The 24,219-nt window shown below is 45.2% G+C and overlaps 1 protein-coding gene across 2 annotated transcripts in view; it reads left to right on the top strand.

Annotated features, from left to right (window-relative positions):
* The window catches only part of RYR3 (ryanodine receptor 3), a 502,828-nt gene that overhangs the window by 292,590 nt on the left and 186,019 nt on the right, over positions 1–24,219 (top strand). For both annotated transcript variants that reach the window (XM_053594081.1, XM_053594080.1), the window contains 10 exons: positions 888–991; positions 2,170–2,253; positions 3,823–3,982; positions 5,315–5,462; positions 6,460–6,665; positions 7,220–7,394; positions 16,821–17,029; positions 18,811–18,986; positions 19,847–19,883; positions 21,453–21,616. In XM_053594081.1, coding sequence (XP_053450056.1) covers positions 888–991; positions 2,170–2,253; positions 3,823–3,982; positions 5,315–5,462; positions 6,460–6,665; positions 7,220–7,394; positions 16,821–17,029; positions 18,811–18,986; positions 19,847–19,883; positions 21,453–21,616 — 1,463 coding nt within the window. The remainder of the gene's footprint in view (positions 1–887; positions 992–2,169; positions 2,254–3,822; positions 3,983–5,314; positions 5,463–6,459; positions 6,666–7,219; positions 7,395–16,820; positions 17,030–18,810; positions 18,987–19,846; positions 19,884–21,452; positions 21,617–24,219) is intronic.

The raw sequence follows: 24,219 nt of genomic DNA, 5'->3' as shown, positions 1-24,219 counted from the left end.
AGCCCCGAGCCACATGTGGCTCCTAAGCACTTGAAGTGTGACTAGTCTGGATTGAGGTGTGTGGTAAGTGTAAAGTACATACTGCATTTTAAAGACTTCATATAAAAAATATAATATCGCATAAATAATTTGTTGTATTAATTGCTTATTAAAATGATATTTTGCAATTTAATAAGTTAAATTAAAAATGCATTATTAATATTAATTTCACCTGTTTCTTTTTGCCTTTCTAAGTAGCCTCCAGACAATTTGAAATCGCAAATAGTGACTTGTGGCTGGCTTTACATTTCTGTTGCATAGCACTGACCTGGATCTTGCCAGGGGTGTCCAACCTACAGCTCGTGGGCCCCATGCAGATTATTTGAGGGCTGTTTTGCTTATCTGTGGTATTGGGTACTGCAAAAATTACGCACAGAGATTCTCTCATTTTGCGCATCAGAAAGCAATTGCTTTCGTTATTGTTCCTATATTTAATGTGTGGCCCAATTCAGCTTTTTTTTTATTCCAATATAAAAAAAAAAAGAAATGTTGGCCACCCCTGCTTCTGGTCCTTTACATACTACAGAATACGAGCTTTCAGTAACATTATGGTTACATAAACTTTGGACAAACAGGAATTAGCTATCATATGTAAAATTGCTTCTCTAGGAAAGTATGTTGTAAACACAGACACCTGTCTGGAAATAACTCCACTGAGAAGCCACTGGCAACTTGAGGACTGCATTCTGCGGTTTGCTAGAGAGATCATCTGTTTGCCTCTCAGCGAGTCTTTGTCTCGCCTGATAGAGATTGCCTGGGCCATATTTCAAAGCGCATTCTTTTCTCTTTTCTGATCCAGTGCCAGCTGTCAAAACTTAAATCACATTCTTTCTTATGTTGTCACCTAGATACGAGACGACAACAAAAGACAACACCCTTGCCTTGTGGAGTTTTCAAAACTCCCCGAAACAGAGAAGAATTATAACTTGCAAATGTCGACGGAAACCTTAAAGTGAGTGTTTAATTGAATTGAAGTAGGACTAAATAGTGAGTAGATGATTTAATGCATTGTAACTAAATTGCAAAGGTAAGTCTCTTGCCTGAAAACGTGGCACGTTCTGATAAATTGGAGGGGATGATGATTATTTACATCACAGAAGGATTTAGCATAGTGAGTAAGGGATCCACCACCTTATTCAGTGTATATATATTCAGAAATCATTTGCTGTTTGCTAGAGACAGGGAAAAGTTAGGACGCCTAAAAAAAAAAAAGAAGAAGAAGAAGAGAAACTTAGACTCAAAAGACCAAGCATCTTTTAATCAGAAAGAAAAAGATAAGGCATATCTAAAACCAAAAGAAAACATCATTGATTCACTAAAATTCAATTTTAAGACATCTTTAGCTTCTCCACTATTTCACCAATGGGCCTAATTTAGAGCCTAACTTTTCTACCCCAAGTTGATATCTTCTATTTTGAATTCTTTGGGGGCTTGTTACCTATTCTCACATCTTTGTATTGCCCTGTTCTCTGTCAGGGCAGAAAGCTTTGACATTGTGCTTTTGTTGGTACGACAGTCTGGAAAGTGCCTTGTCTCACAGGCTCACACGCGTGAATGTTGTCAGTTCCACTGACGCTTCCTAAGGGCACAGCTCCGCACCCCCTGGTGTTGAGCAGTGCTCCGCACCACACAGATGTTATGTAGCTGCTGTTGGCCACCGTGTGGATTGGATATTAGGATCCTACCTGTTCACAGAGTTAGAAGAACTGTACAATTCTAGTGCAAATTTATAAATTGGAAAATGTCTCTAAGAGGGGCAGTTAGCAAACTTCTCTTTTGTTTCCTTATGCTTGCTATCCTCTAAGGAGTTGCCAAATTATGGCCCATGAGACAATCAGACCAGCTTCCCACATTTGTAAATGAATTTTCATGGTAACAAAGCTGAGCTGTTGGCTTGTGTCTTTCCTGGCACCACCTTTGCTCTGTAATGCAGAGTCGCAGCTACAATGGAGAGGTTTGGCCTACCTGGCCCTCCACAGCAAGTTTCCTCCCTGGCCCTCCACAGCAAGTTTGCTGACTCCGGGTCTGAATGGACAGCACCGCCCATCCCCTCGGCTCAGACATGGCCAGGGTTCCTGCTGTCCTCTGCCCTGTGGTTGATCTTCACCTTCTCCCTTTCTCACATCACAGAACCCTCCTGGCCCTGGGGTGCCACATCGCTCAAGTTAATCCAGCCGCTGAGGAGGAGCTCAAGAAAGTCAAACTGCCCAAAAAGTAGGTGATTCTTTTAGTGATCCCAGGCTTTAATGCTTCAGCCTGAATTTTTAAATCAGGAGGGTGGGAGCCTCGTGTAGCGAGGCAGGTAACAGCCCACATGCTGGCTAGCGCCAGCTCCAGATGCTCCCCCAGGTACTCGGGGGGCACCGAGGCCCTGGGAGTGACGCCTGCTGATTGAGTAGTATTTGGCACTTTTCCCTCTTTTCGCTCCTCTTCCCAGACCTCAGATCCATGCACTGTCTTTGGTCTTTAATACTAACAGTTGGCACAAGCATTTGAAAATGGTTTGCAGCCACAGCAAAGAGTCACTCCTCTGGCACTGGGCCAGCCTTATAAATCCTTTATGGAGTGGGTGTCTCTGCCAAGACTTCCTTTGGCCCCCTGGCTCTGCCTGTGTCCTACTCTCCCTTTCACCTCCTTCATTCAGACAGGGTCACACATCCTCCACGCTCAGACTCTCGCTCAGTGGCACACCCCCTGGCTCCTTTCCTGCTCACTCGCATGCCAGCCTGGGGTGCACACACATTCACACACCCATGTCTTCCTTACTTAGGAGCCAGGGCGGTGGCAGCTTTACTCAGATGCTCAAATTCCCCTACTATCTTCTTAAACTCCCAAGCTCCACTCGCCAGGCAATTCCCGGTGCCAAGGAAAGCACATCTGACAGGCAGCAGCAGAGGGGCAGCCTGCTGGGATCCCGGCGCAGCAATGGGCAGGCGTCCTGAGAAGATGGGCGCAGGGCAGTACTTATGCTTGTCTACAGTAGACCCCGATCTCATGCTGTTCACAGGCTCCTGGGTGGAGTGAGCCCTGGTCTGTGAGTTGTCACCTTTATGTTCTGGCCCTGGTCTGGGCAGTCAGTGGCCCTGGGGCCATGGATGCTCCTGGACTCACATTCCCGCAGGGCTAGGATGAGCTGCTGTCCTGAGATTCTCTGCACAATGTGCCCCCGTCTTCTCCACTCACACGGTGTATCCCTCTGGACCCACGCTGAGCTCCTTCGCACCCTCCCATTCCTAGCAAATCACTTGCACTTGAGGCTGTGACTCCTGGACTGAACAGCTAATGTCTAAGGTTGCTTCAAGATCACATAGGCTCTGATACGATTTCTTTTACAAAGAGTAGCAGTTCAGTTTTCCAAGACTGATTAATTATAGGCCAATTTATAAGAAACATTTGACTCAAGTTTTTATTATTGCCAATTTGGTTTTAACTTCTTGTGCTTTTGAAGTGAAATAAAAGAGTTTCTGGTAATGTTACAATACACTGCGTGTGCCCATTATTTGTAGGGCATGTAAGTGTTCTTAGAAATAACGTTGGATTTGCGCTGATCATCTACTTTCCCTGATAGTTTCCTTTGAAATCTGTTACATACATTGGCAAGAAGGATGGTAGACTAGGAGCTTCATCTGTGGACTTGAGATAGAGCTCTCTGTTCAGCCAGAGTGGAGCCTGTGCGTGTAGCCTCATTTACACAGTATCCTCACCATGTGCTCTTGGTCTAAAATCTGGAATGGGGGAGTCATATGGATCTATTCAAAATATGTGTTTTGCATTTACTTGTAGCTACATGATGTCCAATGGCTATAAGCCAGCCCCTTTGGATTTGTCTGACATGAAGCTATTACCTCCTCAAGAAATTCTAGTGGATAAGCTTGCAGAAAACGCACACAATGTCTGGGCAAAGGACAGAATTAAACAAGGATGGACGTATGGCATTCAACAGGTGAGAAGTGCTGGGTCAGGAGTGTTGGGCGGGAGATGCGCTCATCCATCCAATGCTATTTTGCTTTAGCAGGTGCAAGATCTGAAGGTGGAGGTTGCCCCTCCCACGCTGCAGTGTATTCATTATTTATGGAATCATAGAATGGGACAGAATTTATAATGATCACATTGACACTGTCGCCAGGCATAATTCCAATTTTGTAGAAAGGAACAGGCTTTCCTTCCTTATTCTTGATTCTTTCATCATCTGTGTGTTGCCCAGCATATGTGCCCACAGGCTACACCTTATCTTGTCACTTGCATTGTAAAGAGTTGAGCTTTCAAGCCACTCTCCAAGGTCAAGGTAAGGCTCCCACAAATCAACATCATAGGTCAGCAGTTCTTCTGGGATGGTCCCACTGTCTACCAGTGAGTGTGATAAGGAGAGAAAGCTAGCCCAAGGGAGGGGCAAACCAGCCTGCACAGAAGCCTGAGCCCCCTACTTCAGTCCATGGGATCAAGGATTCCAGTGCAGAGTTCTTGGCTTGAGCCTGAGAGCCAGGGCACAGGGAGGAGTTGGGCAGAGTTTAGAGGCAGGGTTCAGCGCCCCAAACTATCTGGCACACTTATTTCTTTAACTGCTTCCCTCGTCTTAATAATCCCCAGTGGTTTGGATAGTATCAGAGAAGCTTAGGGATGGCTGTGTGTACATGAGTTAATTCATACCTGAGCTTCCAAAACTGCACACGACTGGAAGCCTGGAAGAATGCAACTGTGGAAATCACAGGTGGTTCGTTCAGAACAGCACGTCATACCTAGGAGTTTGGGACACTTACCTCTGCTTAGTCCCTCCTAGGGAGCTGAGAAGGACTCTACCACAAATGTGTGCCTTCCACAATGAAATGGACCCATGGCGGCTCTGCCACCATTTCTGATGTTTCTCTGTGAAGATTTGTTAAGAGGCTGCCGTGAGAAGGTTGTAACAGCTTAAATCATGGCATGATCTTCCACAGGGGGAATAGTTATGCAAATCCCCATCTGCCTTGCCTTGGGCATGGAGGTTTCTAAACCAGTTTCATGATGCTTCATTTCATTCACAGGCTGGTATTATTAAAATGTGCTTTTTAATGCTAGCTTTGAGCATAAGTAAAATTTTTCCACTTACACTCATTTGATTCTGAAAAGAAGTGGCAAGTATGTACACTGCTAAGCATGAAGGCACTGGGGAAGGGCTAGCGGACTGGCGAGAGCCAGCCCAGAAGCCAGGACTGTTGCTGGGGATGCGTGAGCGGGACGAGGGACTATGAGGTTGAAATGTGTTTTCTCAGCACCTCTTTTCTCTGGCTTCACATAGGATTTGAAGAACAAAAGAAATCCCCGTCTGGTGCCATATGCATTACTGGACGAGCGTACCAAGAAATCAAATAGGGACAGCCTGCGGGAAGCTGTTCGCACGTTTGTTGGTTACGGGTATAATATTGAGCCATCAGACCAAGAACTAGGTAATGAGTTGAGATGGTTCATTCTGGCCCCAATTGACTAAACAGGGAAATTCTTTTTTTTTTTTTTTTTAATTATTGTTAAATCATAGCTGTGTACATTAGTGCAATCAAGGGGTACAATGTGCTGGTTTCATATACAATCTGAAATATTCTCATCAAACTGTTCAACATAGCCTTCGTGGCATTTTCTTAGTTATTTATTAAACAGGGAAATTCTAAACTTAAACAGATCTAACTTGTACTATTACAAACCAGCATGAAACATCACTAAATAGCATATTTTTTTAAATAAAAGTAATGGGACCATGTTTGATGTAATACATCATCCTGATGACAGATAAGTTTCTGTGATGAGCACGTCTGTGACCCAGTCCCACGGAGAAGGTGTTATTTTCCAGAGTAGCTGAGTTCTGGGGGCCACCTGAACACAAAACCAAGTCATCTTTTCTTTTTCTTGTTTTCCAAACATGTGAATATCAGCTCACTATTAAATCAGGTAATCACCCCTCCAAATTAAATTCTAGGGCTGATTAAAATCATAATTGTTGACCATGTCATTGTCATTTCACACCCAGGAGGTACTGTGGGCACAGAGGCAGAATTGTAAATCGTTAAGCAGAGGGCCCTGAAGTCAGATCTGGGTTTAAATCCTTCATCCTCAGTTTATTATCAATAGCTTTGTGACTCTGAGTAAGTGATTTTACCTCTTTAAGGTAAAAATGTTTTTTTAATCTGTAAAACGAAGACAGTATTACTGACCTCATAGGATGCTTATGAGGGAAAACTGAGATATGGTCTCAAAAGAATCTAGTACAAAGCCAATCCCTCCGTAGGTGAAGTCTGTATTAATGTTATGATGGTGATGATGATGGCCTGTCAATGCTACAGAGGGGAATCTATAGCCACTCTCTGCATGGGTGTCAAATTCCTTTGAGGAATGCTACCTGATTATTAAAGGTCTGTGTTCTCTCCCTTCCTTCCTTTCTTTTCACAATAGCTGACCCAGCTGTAGAGAAAGTCAGCATAGACAAGATCCGATTCTTCCGGGTAGAGAGGTCTTATGCGGTGAGATCTGGCAAGTGGTATTTCGAGTTTGAGGTGGTAACCGGAGGAGACATGCGGGTCGGCTGGGCCAGGCCAGGATGTCGACCTGACGTCGAGCTGGGTGCTGATGACCAAGCCTTCGTGTTTGAAGGCAGCAGGGTGAGTTTGTACAGAATACTCACAACCTCAGTCTAAGTTTTCCTTCTCCAAACATTTCCCTGGAAGCTTAGTGTCTGGTTCCCTGGCTTCAAAAGGAGTGGTCACCACCACTGGCTAATGTAGGCATTGCAGGAACATTGTCTGGTGGCTGTTTCTTTGCAATTTTACTCTGGCAAAGGGAAGGAAGGACTGTAAGCCGAAGTCCTTCCTCTGATCACCTCCACATCTGCTCTTGACCTGAACCTAAGGACCCCATTCCAGAGATGGCTCAGATCACTATGCTGGGAAATCTTACTAATTTACTCTAGAGATAATTCTGTACATTGTCATAGCTGTGACTAGGAATCAAGAGACTCAGTCCAACTTTTCTGATCACTTTGTGGGTCTTGGTTTCACTCATTTGTGACAGACCACTCTGCTCCGTGAGTTACCCATGATAAAGAGGTGAGTGCCCCGTAGAAATCAAGTGCTGCTGCTAGTTAAGTGATGTTGCTGTTGCAGTCACATGTCCAGCTGCAGGAAGTTTTTCTGAGTCCTCAGGTTTTGTTTTCTAGGGCCAGCGTTGGCATCAAGGGAGTGGGTATTTTGGGCGTACCTGGCAGCCGGGAGATGTGGTCGGATGCATGATTAACCTGGATGATGCCTCTATGATCTTCACACTGAATGGGGAGCTGCTCATCACCAACAAGGGCTCTGAACTTGCCTTTGCTGACTACGAGATTGAGAATGGTAAGTCTACCACCCTGCCCGGATCCCAATTCAACAGGGTTGAAAGAAAACCCAGGGAGAGCCGCGTGAGCTCCTCCACCTCTTTGTTTAGGGTGTACTGTCCTTTGCATGTTTGAAACCCTAATGATGAAGACTAGACTATTTAGACTGTTAATTATGAAGAATTGGGACAAACAAGAGTGATAGTTGGCCACATAAATATAAATGCCGAACTTCCAGATAGACTAAGCAGCTGTCCTCTCATTCCCTCCCTGTGCCTTGTCATTTTAAGGTTTTCCAGTATTATAAAGAAAATGCTTATTGCATATGACTAACGTCCTTGGCAGGAGAGAAAGATCAGTGAATTAAAGAATTAGCCTTTTATTCTGATTTGTCAGTCTACATGTTTGTGTAATTGAACTTGATGCTTTGATGAGAACCACTGAAACACAAAAGTTAGATTTAGCTGTTCCCTTGAGTGAAATATGATTTTTTTTGAAATTCAAACACAGTGAAACCCAAGCAGAGCAGCCTTATTAAGGGCCATGAATAGACCACAATCGAGGTACTGCTTCCAGCTGCACAAAGGAGCCCTTGGAGCTTGTTATTTCTTGTCTGCCTAACTGTATCATGCACCCAAGGTCGTTGGCATATAAGGTCAAGAGCTCTGGACTTGCTCCTGACATGCTGTGTGGCTCCCAGGGGGTCTTGCCTGGTCTCCTCTGGGCATTACTTTCTTCATCTATACCACAGACTAAGAGGATAGATGACACAAAATCCATTGTTATTCCCAGATAGCAACTTGAAGGGAAGACTTTCTACCTGCTCTGTGGACACCCTGGTGCTTGGGGGAGTGCCATTCTCTGCTTCTTCATGGCAGATGAGGAAGAGGCCATTCTGGGTCAGGAGGCCTGGGCTCATGCCCTGCCTCTTCCCCTGCCCACCAATGACACCTCAGTTGACTTTATTTAACCTTTTGGGGCCTCTGTAAATGGGATTAGGGCCCCTCTGTAAATGGGATTAGGGCTCCTTGTAGCTCTTACTTTCCAAGACTTTGAAAAAGAAACATTTCCTGCAGGAGCGCACAAGTGCAGGACAGCGTGTGCGTGTTATAAATGCTCTTTATTCACAGAGTGTTTCTAGCTTTACCAATGCCTCTCGCATGCTTTTTATAGATACCTATTATCTACAACGTGCATATCCAATTGTACCTTTAAAGAGCTTCGAGAATTTTTTCCAAGAATGAATTATTTGGAGAAATAAAGTTTGCAAGTCAATCTGTTTTCCTAGAAGGACAGGATGACTAAAGGCAGACAGGATCTTAAACCTTCTGAAAAGGTATAAGATCAGAAGGAATCCTATTTATGGGCTCAGTGGGAATGAGGTTGCCAGCAGGAGGAAGGGCTAGTTCAGAGGCAGAGGGGCATGAACCCTGTAGACAGACCCCAGAGCAGTGTAGAAAGGCCACCAGAAGACTCCCAAGCAGCCATCACCTGCCGAGCTCTCTCCCTGAGGAAACAAGGAAAACGAACTGAGAAGAGTCAGGGACATCCCCCACGGAAAGCAGTGCCCTGGGGCAGAAAGAGTACTGAGATCAGGGACCCCATTTCCTGGCTCTACTATGGTGTGAGCTGCAGAAGGTTGCTTAACTATTAGCATTTGGCTCTACTGTAAGGAAGAGATAGGAATCCTATGTGTTGTGCAGACTTACAAGAACTTGGTAGTGTCAAAAGCCTTAATTTTCCAGATGTGGTCTCTTTGTTAGAAATGCAGACTCTGCCTTGCCCCAGACCAGGATCAGATACTGCATTCTGCCGAGAGGCTCCAGTGAGGTGCATGCGCGTTAAAGTGTGAGAAGCAACAGTCTAAAGCAGCATTAAGGAGTTAGTTTTCTATGTAATAGCTGTAAAATAAGATGAACATACAAAAAGGTTAATAATTTAATGCAAAGCAGTAAATTATAAATGGCAAGTGACCAATACAGAATGCAAATTCTGTAAGGATGGGATTTGAATTGAATAAATAAAGAATACAAGATGTCTGTCTCTAAGGAGAAGGGTGCCTTCTCGGGGGGGTATACCTGGTGTTAATGCCGTGGCCTGAGGAAGCTTCGGGAAAAGGTAGAACAGTTTGACCGAAAGACTTATATGTAGAATTAATGGATGATGAAGCTGGAAATATAGATAAGGTGCAGGTAAGAGAGCCTCAACTACAAACTCAGCCTTTTCATTCAAGAAACTATTGTCTACTCTGGGCCAAGCACCCTTGCATGTCACCCTCCAGGAAATGGGTAGAGGGGAAGGCACTTGCCATCAGGTTTGAGCAGAGGGATTCTATAAAAGAGGGGGACGTTTTAGGATAATCCTGCCTTTACAGATCTTCTGTGCTTAATGAAAGACATGCTTCATAGGCCTTTCATGTACAGGCACATGATTTGACCTTTAGAATACGAAGTCTATTATTAGGATGCGGTTTTATAATAGAATTGTGCTGTAATGTTAGCACAGTATACCACGGTATTGTATTGCACTTTAATAACGCAGAGACAAGATAATTGGAAAGCTCTTTCAGTTCTGTGATGGCTCTAGAGTTGGTAGAGGGGCAGTTGAAAGGAAGCTGGCATGGCGTTCTTCAACAACAATAGCCCAGGGGCCTGGAATAGCCATTCACCATCTCTCTGCACTCTGCAAAAGCGGAAAGAGGCAGCAAATCTTGCCTTGGGTTGTTAGGGGAAAATAAAACATTTCTCTGTTGAAAATAAAATATTTTCCTAATTGTAGACCGCCCCTCCCCCCCATACAGCAAAATACCCCCGAGGCTTGAGTTCTTCTGTCACCAGCAAATCAGTCTGGATGCAGGCTGTTACCCCAGAGGCTGTGGGAAGTCTTTAGCCCTTTGGGGGAGAAAAAGCAACAGACAGTTCATGGCTATTTTTTTTCTCCAGGTTATTTATAAGTCGTCCCCTCCATGCTCTTCTGCATCATAGGTGATATGCCCTTATATGCTTCATTAGGATTTTTCAGATTATTGTTACCGCTCCCGGTCTGTGGCCTGGACCATCACAGCTCTCTGTGTTGTCACCTAGGGGTGTCTGAAAGCTCAGACACCTCCAACGTGAAACCTTTGCTATTTGCCTTATCTTTTCCTCCACTTAAAGTGAAGAAGGATAAAATCCTGAACATCCTGCTAGGCCTCGGAATGTGACATGCACAAGAGGCTTTGGTGCAGTCTCCTGTGCACCTTTCTGCCAGGCATTCTCCGGAGGGACATCCTGCCTCCTGTTCACAACCACAGGCTGTTCCTGCCCACTGGCCTGTGGACGTTTAACAGAACCCCCAGTTCTGTGGGCAGTTCTTCGGTAGGCAGAAAATAAAATTTATCTGCAGGTGCACATGTTGGTACCCAGAGTCCCTGTGATTCTCTCTCCAGATAAGTGTGGCTGTGGCGGGGAGGATGGCCTCTTGCTTCCTGTGTTTTCTACAAAGCTTGTGACGATGGCAGCATTGACCCTGAACTCAGTCTGTGCAAGGCTTAGCAGAAAATAAGAAGGAATGAGTAAAACACAGACAGCTGGATTGAGACCCTCAGAAACACTCCCAGAATGTGCTGAGCAGTCACCTAACCATCTTACTCCAAGATTTCAATTTTTCCCTTACTCATAGTGATTCTCTTTCATGTCCTTCTTCAATTTGAAATGGTTTGAAAATGGATCTATCATTTGGATTTTCTAGAGAGCTGGCTTCTTTCCAAAATCCTGAATTATAAGATGATCTCTCTGCTATCTTGCTTCCTACTCACAAAATCAGTATGAGGTCTCATCATACCAAGTTTATCAGAACCTGGAGTCCTCTACAAAATGTAATGTATATGTTCTTGCCCTTTCTTTTCTGGGGTGAGAACTCTGTGTACATAGTGGTGCAAGGCAATGCCATTTGCAAATTTCCCTGCCACATCGCTTCAAAGACAACAGCATAGTTACATCTCTTAGGCTGCATGTAAGGAAGAGGTATTCTTTATTTTTATTTTTTGGGATTCATTGAGGGCACAAAGAATTAGGTTACACTGATTGCATTTGTTAGGTACAGTCCCCCTTATAATTATGTCCCGCCCCCAAGAGGTGCACCACACACCATGACTGCCCAGCCCTTCTCCCTAAGAGGAGATACTATTTTTTGTTTGTTTGTTTGTTTTTTGATACTATTCATTCGTCTTACTTCTCCAGTCTCATTGGAGAGTACAGGTTAATTGAGTTGTGTCTATGGTACAGTCTTGTTTATGACACTCAGGGCTCATGGTAATGCTGTGTGATCCTGCCACATGGATCCTTATCTCTAGATCAATTCCAGAGAGTCATGGCCACCTGTGTGACTCAACATTTAAATTGGCAACCTGACAATTAAGTTCACAAACTCGTCCTAGAAAAAATACTATGTACCTTATTGCTGAATATCACTATGGTCACCTCTCAAGTACTGCCCTTGGGAAAATATCACCAATGGCAGCTCCTAGTCCACCCTTCAAAGCAATTTTGGAACTCTCTTTTCTGGAATAGTGATCAGAGCTATCATTATATTACCTTTGATGTTATCAATGTCATCAAAATGTCTTTCTTTCAATATTTCCTTTATCAGGGGAGTAGGGAGGGTGTTCCAATACAGTTATTTGGCTATTCCCTAAAAACGTCCCTCCTAAACCACACCTTGTGAGCTGGTACATTGTCATGATGCAAGAACCATGAGTCGCTGGCCAAGATTTTCAGCATTTCTCTGTCCTCACCATTTCTCTGTCCACGTTTACTTGGTCTGTTATGCTTCTTACAGTGAAGACAATTTTGATGCACAATTTGATACATTCTTGCAGTATTTTCGTCAGTTCTGCTCAGTTTTGTCTGGCTGCTCTGTCCTTTCTTTGTCGGTGATGCTTTCTCATCCCTCAGAAAAAAGTTTAATCCATTTCTACACTGCCGTTTTCTTCATGGCATTTTTCCCATAAACTTGGACTAAGATGTCCCTGATTTCACTTCCTCTCTTGCCATGTTTAACAAGAAATTTAATGTTCGTTGCTCCAATTCAATCTCCGACATTCTCACAACAGCACGCACGGTCACACATCGACCTGAACACAACTATGAGACACTGACACATGTATCCCAAGGTTATGAAACCTTACTGAGCTGTTTGTACCAAGCTGCCAATGCAAGCACGTGGTGGCAATTAGCGAACTTCATTATCAGTCCTCACAGAGGTAGCCATTTTTCTCTAATGGCCTGGAGTATGTTGTCATGGGTCTCCAGCTGCCTCATCTAGAGGCAAACTGGTCAACTACATAACACGTTGGAAAATCATTTTAAAATCAGAGAAAGAGTTTGTCTCAAAGCAGATTGGTTTAGGTAAGAATTAGGAAACAGGCATCGTGGCCTCAGTCCCCCTTGCTTTCCCTGGACTCCTGCTCAGGCAGCTTTATGAACATGCTGGCTCTGCAGTTTACCAAATAACAGACATTGAGTGAGTTATTAAACGTTCTAAGCCTCAGTTTCCTCATCTGTAAAATGGGCATCATAATGAGATCAATCTGTAGAGCCCTATGCCTGACAGAAAGTATTTCACAAATACCAGCTGCTGTAGTTTATCACATTCCTGCTCCCCCTTATCTATCTCTGATGCGGAGTTATAAAAATCTCAAGATGCCTTAAGTAAAAAAAGTTTTGGAAATGGAGAGATCATTAGCTAGAGCCTCCTTGTCAAGTGAAAGAGGCTGGTTAAATGTATTTGGTTATCAAGACTTTTTCCCCCCAGGAGAAAATCCTGGTACCATATGAGAAATCATCTTTCCTCTCTGTTCGTTTGGCTTTTCTCTTTTCTGACTCAAGCCTTGGATTCAGCTGTTCTTCCATGCTTTCCAGAGCCGCCCCAGCTCTACCCGCTTGGCCCCCCGAGGTCCTCAATACTCTTTGCCTCCTATTGTGTCCATGCCTTTTGTTTCCCGGCCTATTGTCCTGGAGCCAGGGCTTCTTCCCCATAGGGACAACACTTTACTCTGTAATGAATCCTGCCCTCTGCCCTGGGACACAGCTGCTGTTTAAAACGGGGCATTCATCTGCTGTGACTCTTACTCCCTCTCTTATATGTTGACTGACAGCTGGCCTATGTGTAACTCAGAATGGTTAGGATCTCAGCCCATTTTGTCACTTGCCCTTGTTGTGACCTTGGTCAAGTCTACTGGCTCCTCAAGGCTTCAGTTTTACCTCAGGAAAGTGCTGGTCCCTCTGCTGACGCTTAGAGAGGATGAGGAGCCCAGGTACCTTAGGGAAAAAAGATTCATGCCAATATTACCTTTTCCCCTTACATTGTCAGTGATTCAGTAAGTAGAACATTATTTCTATGTCTCAAGCCTAACTCCTTGCTGTCCCTACCTCCCACTCAGCCTTTTACACCTGCTCACCTATTCCACTATTCAGGTTCATGGAGAAGAGAGATTTTCTTTAGACATCCCATTCTCTGCTCACACCAAGGTTACAATGCTTCATGATCTTCATGATTTTGGTTTTAAAGTAAAACTATTAGACTTGCAGTTTTCTGGATTGAGATATCCCTTTACCAGAGTAACAAAAATACTGTGCTGGGGGTAGGGATAGTTACAACGAAAGCATTCACACTTTCCTATTCCGTTCCTTATCCCCATTTCTGTAAGCTCCTTGGGAGTGGGATATTTTCTTCTCTTTCTTTCATATCTTGTTGCAGCACATAGCAAAGCTCTCTGTCCCTACGGGGAATCCAAGAAATGTAGCTGACAAGCAATTCTTATTCTACACTGTGGTCAGATTTCCAGCGGTTCCTTATAAACATCTCTGTTGACAGAAGGGAGAAGATTCCCTCTATCACAGTCCCAAGTACAAAAATGCCAGGAGCATGGCAATACTCAGGATGTCACGTGAATGATTAATCCGTCCATCTACCTTTCTAAAGGAAAGGGTTCCTGGTCCATTCTCAGTCCTTGATGGCCCTGAGAGGAGGCTCTTTGTAGACACTCACCAGCATTCTTCTAGTATTGGGTTAAAGTTCTGTCTTACTTAGAACACATATCTATGTCCTAGATGAGTTCATAATTTCTGAAGCAAACCAACCAATTTTTAAGAGATTTGCTTTTCACTTACATGATTTATTATTTATGTGAAAACACCATGACTTAGATAATAATATATAAGCACTTACTCTAGAAATAGTACATTTTGAAGTTCATTGAGCTCCTTCAGGACAGCTATTTTGAATTCTTTGTCTGGAAGATTAGATATGTCCATCACTCCAGGATTGGTCACTGGCACCTAATTTTGTTTGTTTGGTGAGGTCATGTTTTCCTGAATGTTTTTGACACTTGTGAATGTTCATCTGTGTCTGGGCGTTGAAGATTAGGTATTTATTTTAATCTTTACAGTCTGGGTTTGTGCAAACCTGTGCTTTGAGAAGGCTTTCCAGGTATGCAAAGGGAATTGAGCATGATGTCAGTCTTTGGTTTATGCAGCCATATCATCCCCCGGAGTGCCCCAAACCTAGGAATGCTGTGACTCTGGCAGATTCCTGGTGGCACCAAGTTGATGGGCTGGGGTAAGATATGGGAGAAGTCTCTGGATTACCAAGTAAAATCTTTTACTCTCTACCCTCATTCCCTGTACTGGGCTGCCAGAGTTGGAGAAGGAGTGATGTAGGCACTTCCTCGTGGCCAGCAGGAGAGGTCATACCTGGAGGCAGCCTGGTGTCACCCAGTGTTCCCATGGTGACTTTGCCTGGCTACCTCCGATGTTTATTCAAAGCCCAAAGGCTATTTAGTGGGCAGGTGGTAAATCCTGCCAGGACTGGGTCCTTCCCTTCAGGGCAGCATGCTTCTTTTTCTTTCTGGACCAGGATGGGTCCAGAAATGCCTTCCCACTAAGGGGCTTCACGAATCTGCTTTGTGCTTTATTTTACTGTGGGTGAGCTGCCACCCAAGTGACTCTCCAACACAGCTCTGCCAGGGCAAGACTCTTTTCTACCTCTTAAGTGCCTCTTTCCTTGATATAATGTTAAAGCCAGGTGCTGTGAGGACTCACCTGAGTTTTGGTTCTTCTGAAGGTACTTGTTTGTGTGACTAGTTGTTGAATTTGGTGTTCCTGGTGAGGGGCGATCTCTGGAGGTTCCCATAACGTTAGGCCGTCTTGTTCCATCCCCTCTAAAGAGTGCATTTTGGCCTTTGTGTCTGTGAAGGAAAGTTCTTCCTGTTAAACATAAATGTTCCCAAAATTAGCCTTTACATTTCCCTTCAAATGAACATTTCTGTCCCAGTTGTCTTTGAGGGAATTCTAACCCCTGCTTTATCCAGCCCCTCACACGTTCTCTCTTCCCTTCCAAGCACTCTCTGCAGCCTCAGCTGTCCCCAGCTGCCTGCCTCCCACATCCTCCCAAATCCGAGATAATTAGCGCTTTCCCTGCTTTGCTGATTTGTTGGTCCACAATTATGATTTATAAATAGCCCACAAACAAGAACACCAAACAATTTGAACTCCTGTTTTGGTTTACCCTGCATGGTAATTTTTTAATATGATCAGGGTACAGACACAGGCTTAGAGAGATGGTAGCTATAGGGAGGAAGAGAGGAGTTTCCTTTCATTCCTGTTTGAAACTCTGAAACTCTCACTTTCCCATTTAAGTGGAGAGGAAGATCGTGACCCGGGTGGATGGGAGTTTGTGAGTTGTGTTTTGTAAACAGGTAGAATCAGCGCTAGCATTTAAAACTTTTTAAAGCTAGTGCCTGAACGATGCTCTCAAAACAGGAATGACCTTTCATTTCCCTGGGGAAGATGGTGAGGCCCAGAAAAGTTAGCCGTTCATTGGCCCCGGTCATTCTTTTCTATTTTAAATAAATTTCATTGTGTATATTAAGGTATACACCATGGCGCTTTGGGATACATATGGATAGTAAGAAGGTTGCTATGGTGAGCAAATTAACATGGTCATCATCTTGCACCGATAGCCGTTCTTTTGCTTTTGTGACAAAATCTGCTCACCAAGTCATTCTTTGGGCGTGCTGTGCTGTTTTTGTTTTTGGTAATAGTTAAAATTTCCCAGAGCTTAAGATCAATTTTAACTAAGGCAGAGATAAAGCATCTCACTTTTTCTCTTATTGGTTTACTTTTCTAGTTGATACTTACTTTCATCTTAAGAATACCCTTAGCCTGATGATTATTTTTCCCAAACCATTTTGAACCAAGCTTACTTTTCTCTCCCGTTACCAAGGCCAAAGGTAGTCTCTGTGTGGCCTCCTATTGTTGGTTTATGTGCCAGGAAGAAAGATGGTAATGTCCCATGTTGCCTATTAGGGACTCAAAGCCTGTAGGGAGCCAAGGACTGGCTTCCTCACAGCTTCCTGGGATGGTGCCTGTGGGCTGAAGCAGGGCGCTCTTGAACTCTTCTGCAGGCTTTGTGCCCATCTGCTCTCTGGGGCTGTCTCAGATCGGTCGCATGAACCTCGGGACAGACGCCAGTACTTTCAAGTTTTATACCATGTGCGGCCTCCAAGAAGGCTTTGAGCCCTTTGCTGTTAACATGAACCGAGATGTTGCAATGTGGTTCAGCAAGCGCCTCCCGACATTTGTCAACGTGCCAAAGGATCACCCACACATAGAGGTAAGGTTACACATCGTGGGTGGCAGGTGAGCCATGACACTAAGCTCCCTATAAGTCTCCTGTCACCAGACCTCTGCTTACCTCAGTCCCTGCCCTGGCTGCTTCCCCACCGCCTCCCCCTCCACCCTCAGAGCTGTAGGTGCAGGCACCGTAATCAGGGCAGCTCAGTGGCCTCTCGTGAGAGACAGTCAACCTTACAGCCTTTGGACCACTGCATTTTCTCCAGATGTGTCTACCCTGGTAATGTAGAGGCCAGAGACCTTACCCTTCGCTTTAAAAAAATAAAAGATTCAATACCTATACTCAAAATTTCAACACCTGTTTTTATCTGTTTATAACTCTGTCTTTTAGTCCCTGCTTAATTTCTTTGGTGCAGTCTCCAAGATTTAAGTGAAGGTGTGGTAGTTGATTATAATACCTCTAGGGGGGCAGAGAGGAGCCCAGGATTGTAAAGGGCCCAATCCAGGTCTGGTTCTGGGTCTCCCTGCCTCTTTCTGGTGAGTTGACCGTGGTTTTCATGGTGGGCGGAGACAGAAGTATTGATGGAAAGCCACACAGAGCAGCCCCACTGCAGTGTCAGTCAGGGAAGTTTCAGTTGCTTCAGCCTCACCAGAAGTTCCTTCACGTACCCTCCAGTCTGAATTCAACAAGCATCAATTCCTAATCCCCCATGTCCCCTTCAGTCTTAAATAGGAGAGACTGTTATTCCTCTGATTCCTCCCTGACCGTCACTTTAGAGACACAGATCTTCCATTTTTGGAGGTCATGAGCCCCTTTGACAAACTGACAGACGCTAGAGGCCCTCCACTTAGAAAAAGACAGAAACCACAGACAAATATTTAATCACTCTCATAGACCCCAGGACAAGGACTGTTCTCTAGAGAGTAGACTGAAGCTCGGGTTATAGGAACATTTTTTTTTTTTTTTTTGAGACTCTCACTTTGTCATACTTGATAGAGTGCCATGACGTCATAGCTCACAGCAACCTCAAACACTTGGCCTCAGCCTCCCATGTAGCTGGGACTACAAGTGCCCACCACAACACCCAGCTACTTTTAGAGATGAGGTCTCGCTCTGGCTCAGGCTGGTCCCGAACCTGTGATCCACCCGCCTCAGCCTCCCACATGCTATGATTACAGGTGTGAGCCACCATGCCTGGCAAGAACATTATTATTATAAGTCTCAGTTTACTGTGTCTTCAGCAGCAACCCCTCTCACACACAACCCAAAATTCCAGTTTAGATCTTTCCTCCCCCTGCAATGCTTGCGCCCAGGTACTGCAAATTTCCCTAGTATTAGAGGAGGCTCCGGGAGGAACCTCAAGCCCCAAGCAATGACTGTGGCAGAGAAAGGAACAAGGCTGAGTGGTGGAAAGTGCACCTTCTCAGGAGCAGGACATCCTTCCTGAGCTTTGGGCTTTCTGGTGCTTTTTCCCTCTGACATTCCCCTAACCCAGTGATAGGCAAAATCTTGGGAGACATTGTCCACTTTAGCTCCCTGCCTATACCTCTCCAGCATTTATTCTCTACCCTGCCTTGCGGAGAGCCCAGTGGTCATGTTTTTAAATCTCTGATTTCCCTAGGCAGGAGCAGGTCTTTATTTTCTATAGGACAGGGCTCACGGGACGATGAGACTCCCAGCGTGGCTGTCACAGGGGGAGCTGGCTCTCCCTGCCCGCAGAATGCCTTGCCATTTGTGATGCGTGTGAACAAAAGAACAAGGGCTGGGGTCGCAGTCAGGCCCTCCGGTGTGCCTGGGGTAAAGACGTGTCACGTTTCCAGGTCATGAGGATTGATGGCACCATGGACAGCCCGCCTTGCCTCAAGGTGACCCACAGGACGTTCGGCACACAGAACAGCAATGCCGACATGATCTACTGCCGTCTCAGCATGCCTGTCGAGTGCCGCTCCTCCTTCAGCCACAGCCCCTGCCTGGACAGTGAAGCTTTCCAGAAGAGGTGAGGGCGAGGCTTCCAGCTCCCAGAGGGGCTCGCTGTGTCTGCTGGGAAGTGGGCCTTCTGCTTGTTTTTTGTGCTACTTCAGCAGAAGAACTTGGGGGCTAGGGTTGTCCCTGCTTTCAGTTAGATAAAGAAATGAGGGTGTGTGCACGCATGGGCATACAGGTGCACCTGTGTGTTTGTGCAGTGCGTAACACCAGTTGTGCTAAACACTCGCATGTGGTGGAAAAGTTTCTGCTCTTTTTATGCTGAGCCCATAGCTTCCTCGCTGCCCATGATTCCTGTGTTTCGGGATTTAAGGGACTGTGAGGGAGTGCAGGAGAAGGTGTGATGTCATTGGTTTGGGTGTAGTTAGAAGTTTCCGGAGGCAGACGCTGCATTCTTTGTGTGGCAGGGCATTGTCCGACCCTGCAGCTGTGTAACTCAAGAGTAATGTGACTTCTTTCTTCAGTAAGGAACGGATCTTGCCTTGCTATCTTTCTCTCCTCTGGTGTCTCTTTTCAATCATTCACATCTGCCATCTGGAGCCATCTTGCTCAGGTCTCCTAGGGTTTCGCTACCTACCAAGCTTTTAAATAAGCACAGCTGCTTGAGAGATGTGGCTAACCTAGTCAGAGGTCTTCCCATCCCTGCTCTCAGCTCAGACTGGGCTGAGGGACAAGAGCGGGAAGTCACAGCCCTGCCTTGTGGTAGCAGCTTACAAATGAACAGGTCCCAAGCCTGGTTACAGTCACTGGTGTTTAGGCAACAGCCAGTTTCCTAAACTTGCCCTGATTGTTAAAGGTAGATGCACTGCCTGTCAGAACTGTGGGATTCTTGCTACAGCTGAGTAACTAAAACATGGATTATCTTCCCCCCAGGAAACAGATGCAAGAAATACTCTCACATACAACAACAGTAAGTAAATGTGCTCAATTATAGTTTAATTATTTGATTCTTTGTTGTGCCTGGGAATATGCCCCTTACAGCAAAGATCTGTCTAGAGATCCCCTTTAATTGCCAATTACTCTGTCTTTTAATATCCGTCTTGAAGCTACCAGAACACGTCTGTGGCATTTCTCTACTAGAAGGAAGACAGATAGTTATTCAGTGCAGAGCAGCTCTACCTGGAGCTCCTAATTGGGCCTCAATGTATACTTGTGCCCACTTGCCATTGGGGACCCAGCGCTGCCTTTCTGATTGAAATGAGCACCAGTTGGAGGGCTCTCAATTAGATCCTTTTGTTTGCTCTTTTGTGCAAACTTCCCTGAGCCAGCTTCCCCTCCTCCCCCCCCCCCCATGTCTCTGTGTACTGGGAGTGATGTTGACAGCAAATGAAAATCTAGAGCAGGAAGCTGGTCCAGAAGACAGAAGCTTGGTCCCCTTTCCATAGCTTGAAACAGGTAGAAGGCAGCACTTCCTAATTTCTTTTTCTCATGTTCTTCTTTAGCACCTGACCCCATCCCCCCCCCAGCCCCCTCAAAAAAGTCTATGGACAAAATGTATATCAACCCTTCTATATAAAGCTACCCTACAACCCTGAGCTCGTGGGGTAATCAGCTCAGGAGTAAGCCCCCTACTGCAGCAAGGCCCACAGTTAGGATGTGTAGGACACTGTGCTTGGCACATTGTGTCACCTGCCTATTTAATCTCTATTTAATTTCATTTAAAAGTGATTTAATCAGCAGCCCCTGTGAGGCTAGTGTAATGCATAGAGAGGGCGATGCCTTGTCTGAGCCCACGTGATGAATACCTCACCATGCCAAGATTCAACACAGGTTTGTCCGGCTGACCCTTTTTTCTTCCATTCAAGTAAATTTGACAGACTACAAATAAGAGCTACTTCATTAAGAAGAATAAATCTGCTCAGTTTCATAAAGGACATGATGAGGCCATCACCTTCCTTCACACTGTAGCTATTATTGTAACATACTGATAACCTCAAGGATTGTGTGGCCCCTGCAAGAAACCCCTGCACTTGTCAGGCCAGCCTGGGGTTGGGCGTGCTGGCCACACAAAGCACATTTAGCCACAACTGGGCTTTTTCTTTTGCAGCCTCTTTCAACATTTTCAAAAAAAAAAAAATCCTTGGACCTCCCTGTAGATCTAGGAAATAACAGGAGTGCTCTGACCCTTGACTGTCTCTGTCAGAGGGCAAGGACTGTGTCCGGCTCTGCAGCCTGGGTCAGCCTGGTGCTAAGCACCCTGACCAGCTGCTACAGATCCACCCACAGCAGCTCCTGATCCCACTGTCAACATCTTCTGGGTCAAGGGTGGTCGATTAAGTTCTTGCCTCTCCAGGTACTAAAACAAAACAGAAAGGGAAAAATTAGGAAGCCCAAGTTCTCTAGTCAGCCTTCCTTCCAGGTCCAGAGTGTGTGTGCTTTTTCAGAAAAAGAGGCCAGGTGGGCCCCTGTGTTGTCTCTGCCTCTCCAACCCCCGCCCTGCCCCCCAGGGGCCACTGACCCCTCTGCGGTCTCTCCACAGCAGTGCTACTATGCAGTCCGCATCTTTGCTGGCCAGGACCCCTCCTGCGTCTGGGTCGGATGGGTGACTCCAGACTATCACTTGTACAGCGAAAAGTTTGACCTAAATAAGAACTGCACGGTGACTGTCACCCTGGGGGATGAAAGAGGCCGGGTCCACGAAAGGTAAGGGGCCTCCCTTGAGGCGAGGCTGGCCTCACTCCCTCCCCTACCCGACCCCCAGCCTCTCTTAAAAGGGGAAAGTGAAGCACAGCTTTGAAACCCTTAAGTAAAGGGGGCAGGGGGTCACCACGACAGTGAGAAAGAGTGCTAGTGGAAATAGAAGTAATTTCATTACGTGTGTAAATCATGACCCAGGGATGGGAAAGTTAGACACTAGAAGTCTGTGGTCTTTCTCAGAGTTTTTTCTATGATATCTGGACAAAACCCAATTTCTACACAACAGAACAAGACAAGAGAAAATCCCGGGGTGCATGAGAGAAGTTGGTTCAGAAGAAATGAAAAGATGGACCACATCATAAGTCAGGTTAAACTCAGAACTCTAAAGAATTAAAGAGACATGCAGAAATCATGACTTATGGCCTCTGAATGGAATCAGGGCTCTTTGGAGAAAACATGTTATAGGCACACCCACAGCCTCACACTGGGCTGCTGGTGCTATTGCCAGAGAAGGAATCCTTGGCCACATGCGCCTCCCCACCCCACCCCCCAGGTGACTCAGGAGACTGGGACTGTGGTTCCATTTATGTTTCCCACCTCTGTGTGGTATAGGAGCAACTTTTCCCTACACAGCCATGTATGGAGATGTAATAAGTGGTTTCTCAAGCTGGCCTTTACTCTCTACAAAGACAAGACCATCTTGCAATAGTCAGTACTCCTCAGAGAACACTGTCACCACGGGCTCAGGGCCAGAGGTGAGTCACTGTCACTGTGCCACAAGGGACCATGTAGGCAATGGTGGAGACCACCAGCTCTGCAAACAAACTGCCTGGGTTTCCAGCACTTACTATGAGCATTACATTACCTTGTACCCGTCATATAACCTCACTGGGCCTTGATCTCCTCATCTATGACATGAGAATAATAGTTCTGATCTCATAGAGCAGGGGTTCTCAACCTTCCTAATGCCACGACCCTTTAATACAGTTCCTGTGGGTCGCAACCCATAGGTTGAGAACCACTGTCATAGAGTATTGTAAGGATTAAATGAGTTGATTGATTGAAAAATGCTGAGGACAGTGCCTCAGCTCAAGCACTCAATAAACATTAACTGTTATTGTCGTTGCCATCCTTGAGTACCTATCATGTTACAAGATCCAGGACAGATGTTATAACCGACACTGGGTTTAGACTGGAAGGGAAAACTTGTAAAAGCAATTGACCGATCCAGGCTTTGTTCTTCAGCCATTAAAAAAAAGAGCAGAAATGTCTATGTCATTTGAATTGTTTTTTAAATTTTATTTTATTTTTACTTAAGCCTCTTCCCAGGAGAATCATTTGGGTTTATTGCTCCTGTTTGCTGGTTCTGCCACATCAGACAAATGGCATGATTTATTTAAGCCTCAGTGACTACATTCATTGTGAAATGAACTGATAAGTGAGCACTTAGGATAGGACCCAGTGCAGGGTAAGCACTCAATAATTCTTAGTTCTTTGTTCCACATAATAAGAAATAAATACAAAATCAATTTTCAGATGTTTGGGGGCATTTTGAATTTGTACCCTTTAAAATATGGCCAGATTCCCATGGCTTTAATACATTACTAATTGAATTCTTCATGAGTCATCATGTAGTTAGTACTTTAATCACTGAAAAGCAGTGCCAACAGGCTGCAGTTGAGCCTTTATGGTAACCTAACAATGCTATAACTCTTCGGAAAAGGCTGTTTGCCCTGACCCCTGCCGGAGGGCTCTCACGCTGAGTAAACAGCCCCATGGTTGCCCTAGAGGAGAGAGGAGGAGATAAATGAAGCTTACAAAGGGGATTTCCACTCTCCAGGGAAAACCATAGATTTCTAGAGCCAGAAGGAACCTTGGACAATCCTAATGGAACCCTTGGCTTTCCAAATCAGAACATAGTCCAGAGAAGTACAGCAACTCTGAGAGGCTGTAGCAGTGTTTTTCAAACTTTTCTTTCTCACACCACACTTAAATTATGTTGATCAAAAGAAAAGAATAATAAAAAAAAAACTGACTATGCTTTGAACTTCTTTCAAAAATAATTTAATGATCTTTAAAAATTTTCGTAGCACACCAGTTAAAAATCACTGGTCCACAGAGTCTGTTCCAGGATTCCTCCACCATAAGGAGCTGTACAGACTCTCCCAGCCCCTGGAGTGGCCTTGTTGCACACAGCTGAGACTCCCAACAGGAAGCCAAGCTGAGTCACATCAGATTGGCCTTGAGATGTTTAAAGGGGCTGCTCTTACATGAAGTGGAGAGTCACACTCTCACTAGAACACAATCATGCCATGTGACTTAAAGGGACCAGGCCCCTCCAGTGGTATAAACCAGGGTTAGCTTGACAGGAGACAGAATCAGCTGCCTCTTGCCATGGCCCTTTGTGAAGGGCTCTGCAAATCACTTCTGCCCCTGTGTAGCCTCTCCTCAGCCCACCCAGGGTGTGAAACCCTACACTTAGGGAATCAGGCTTTGGGGCCCCAAAGGCTTCGCAGTTATTATAGTTTGCTTTTAAGTGCAAATGCTCATAATTGAGTTCTACGTTCTTGGTTTGGTTAACAGCTGAGAAAGACACCTAGGTTCACAAT

This window comes from Nycticebus coucang, chromosome 6 (genome assembly GCF_027406575.1).
Source record: "Nycticebus coucang isolate mNycCou1 chromosome 6, mNycCou1.pri, whole genome shotgun sequence".
In the NCBI taxonomy this organism is placed as follows: Eukaryota; Metazoa; Chordata; class Mammalia; order Primates; family Lorisidae; genus Nycticebus; species Nycticebus coucang.
The sequence above is the reverse complement of the archived record's forward strand: the minus strand, read 5'-3'. Positions and strand labels throughout refer to the sequence as shown.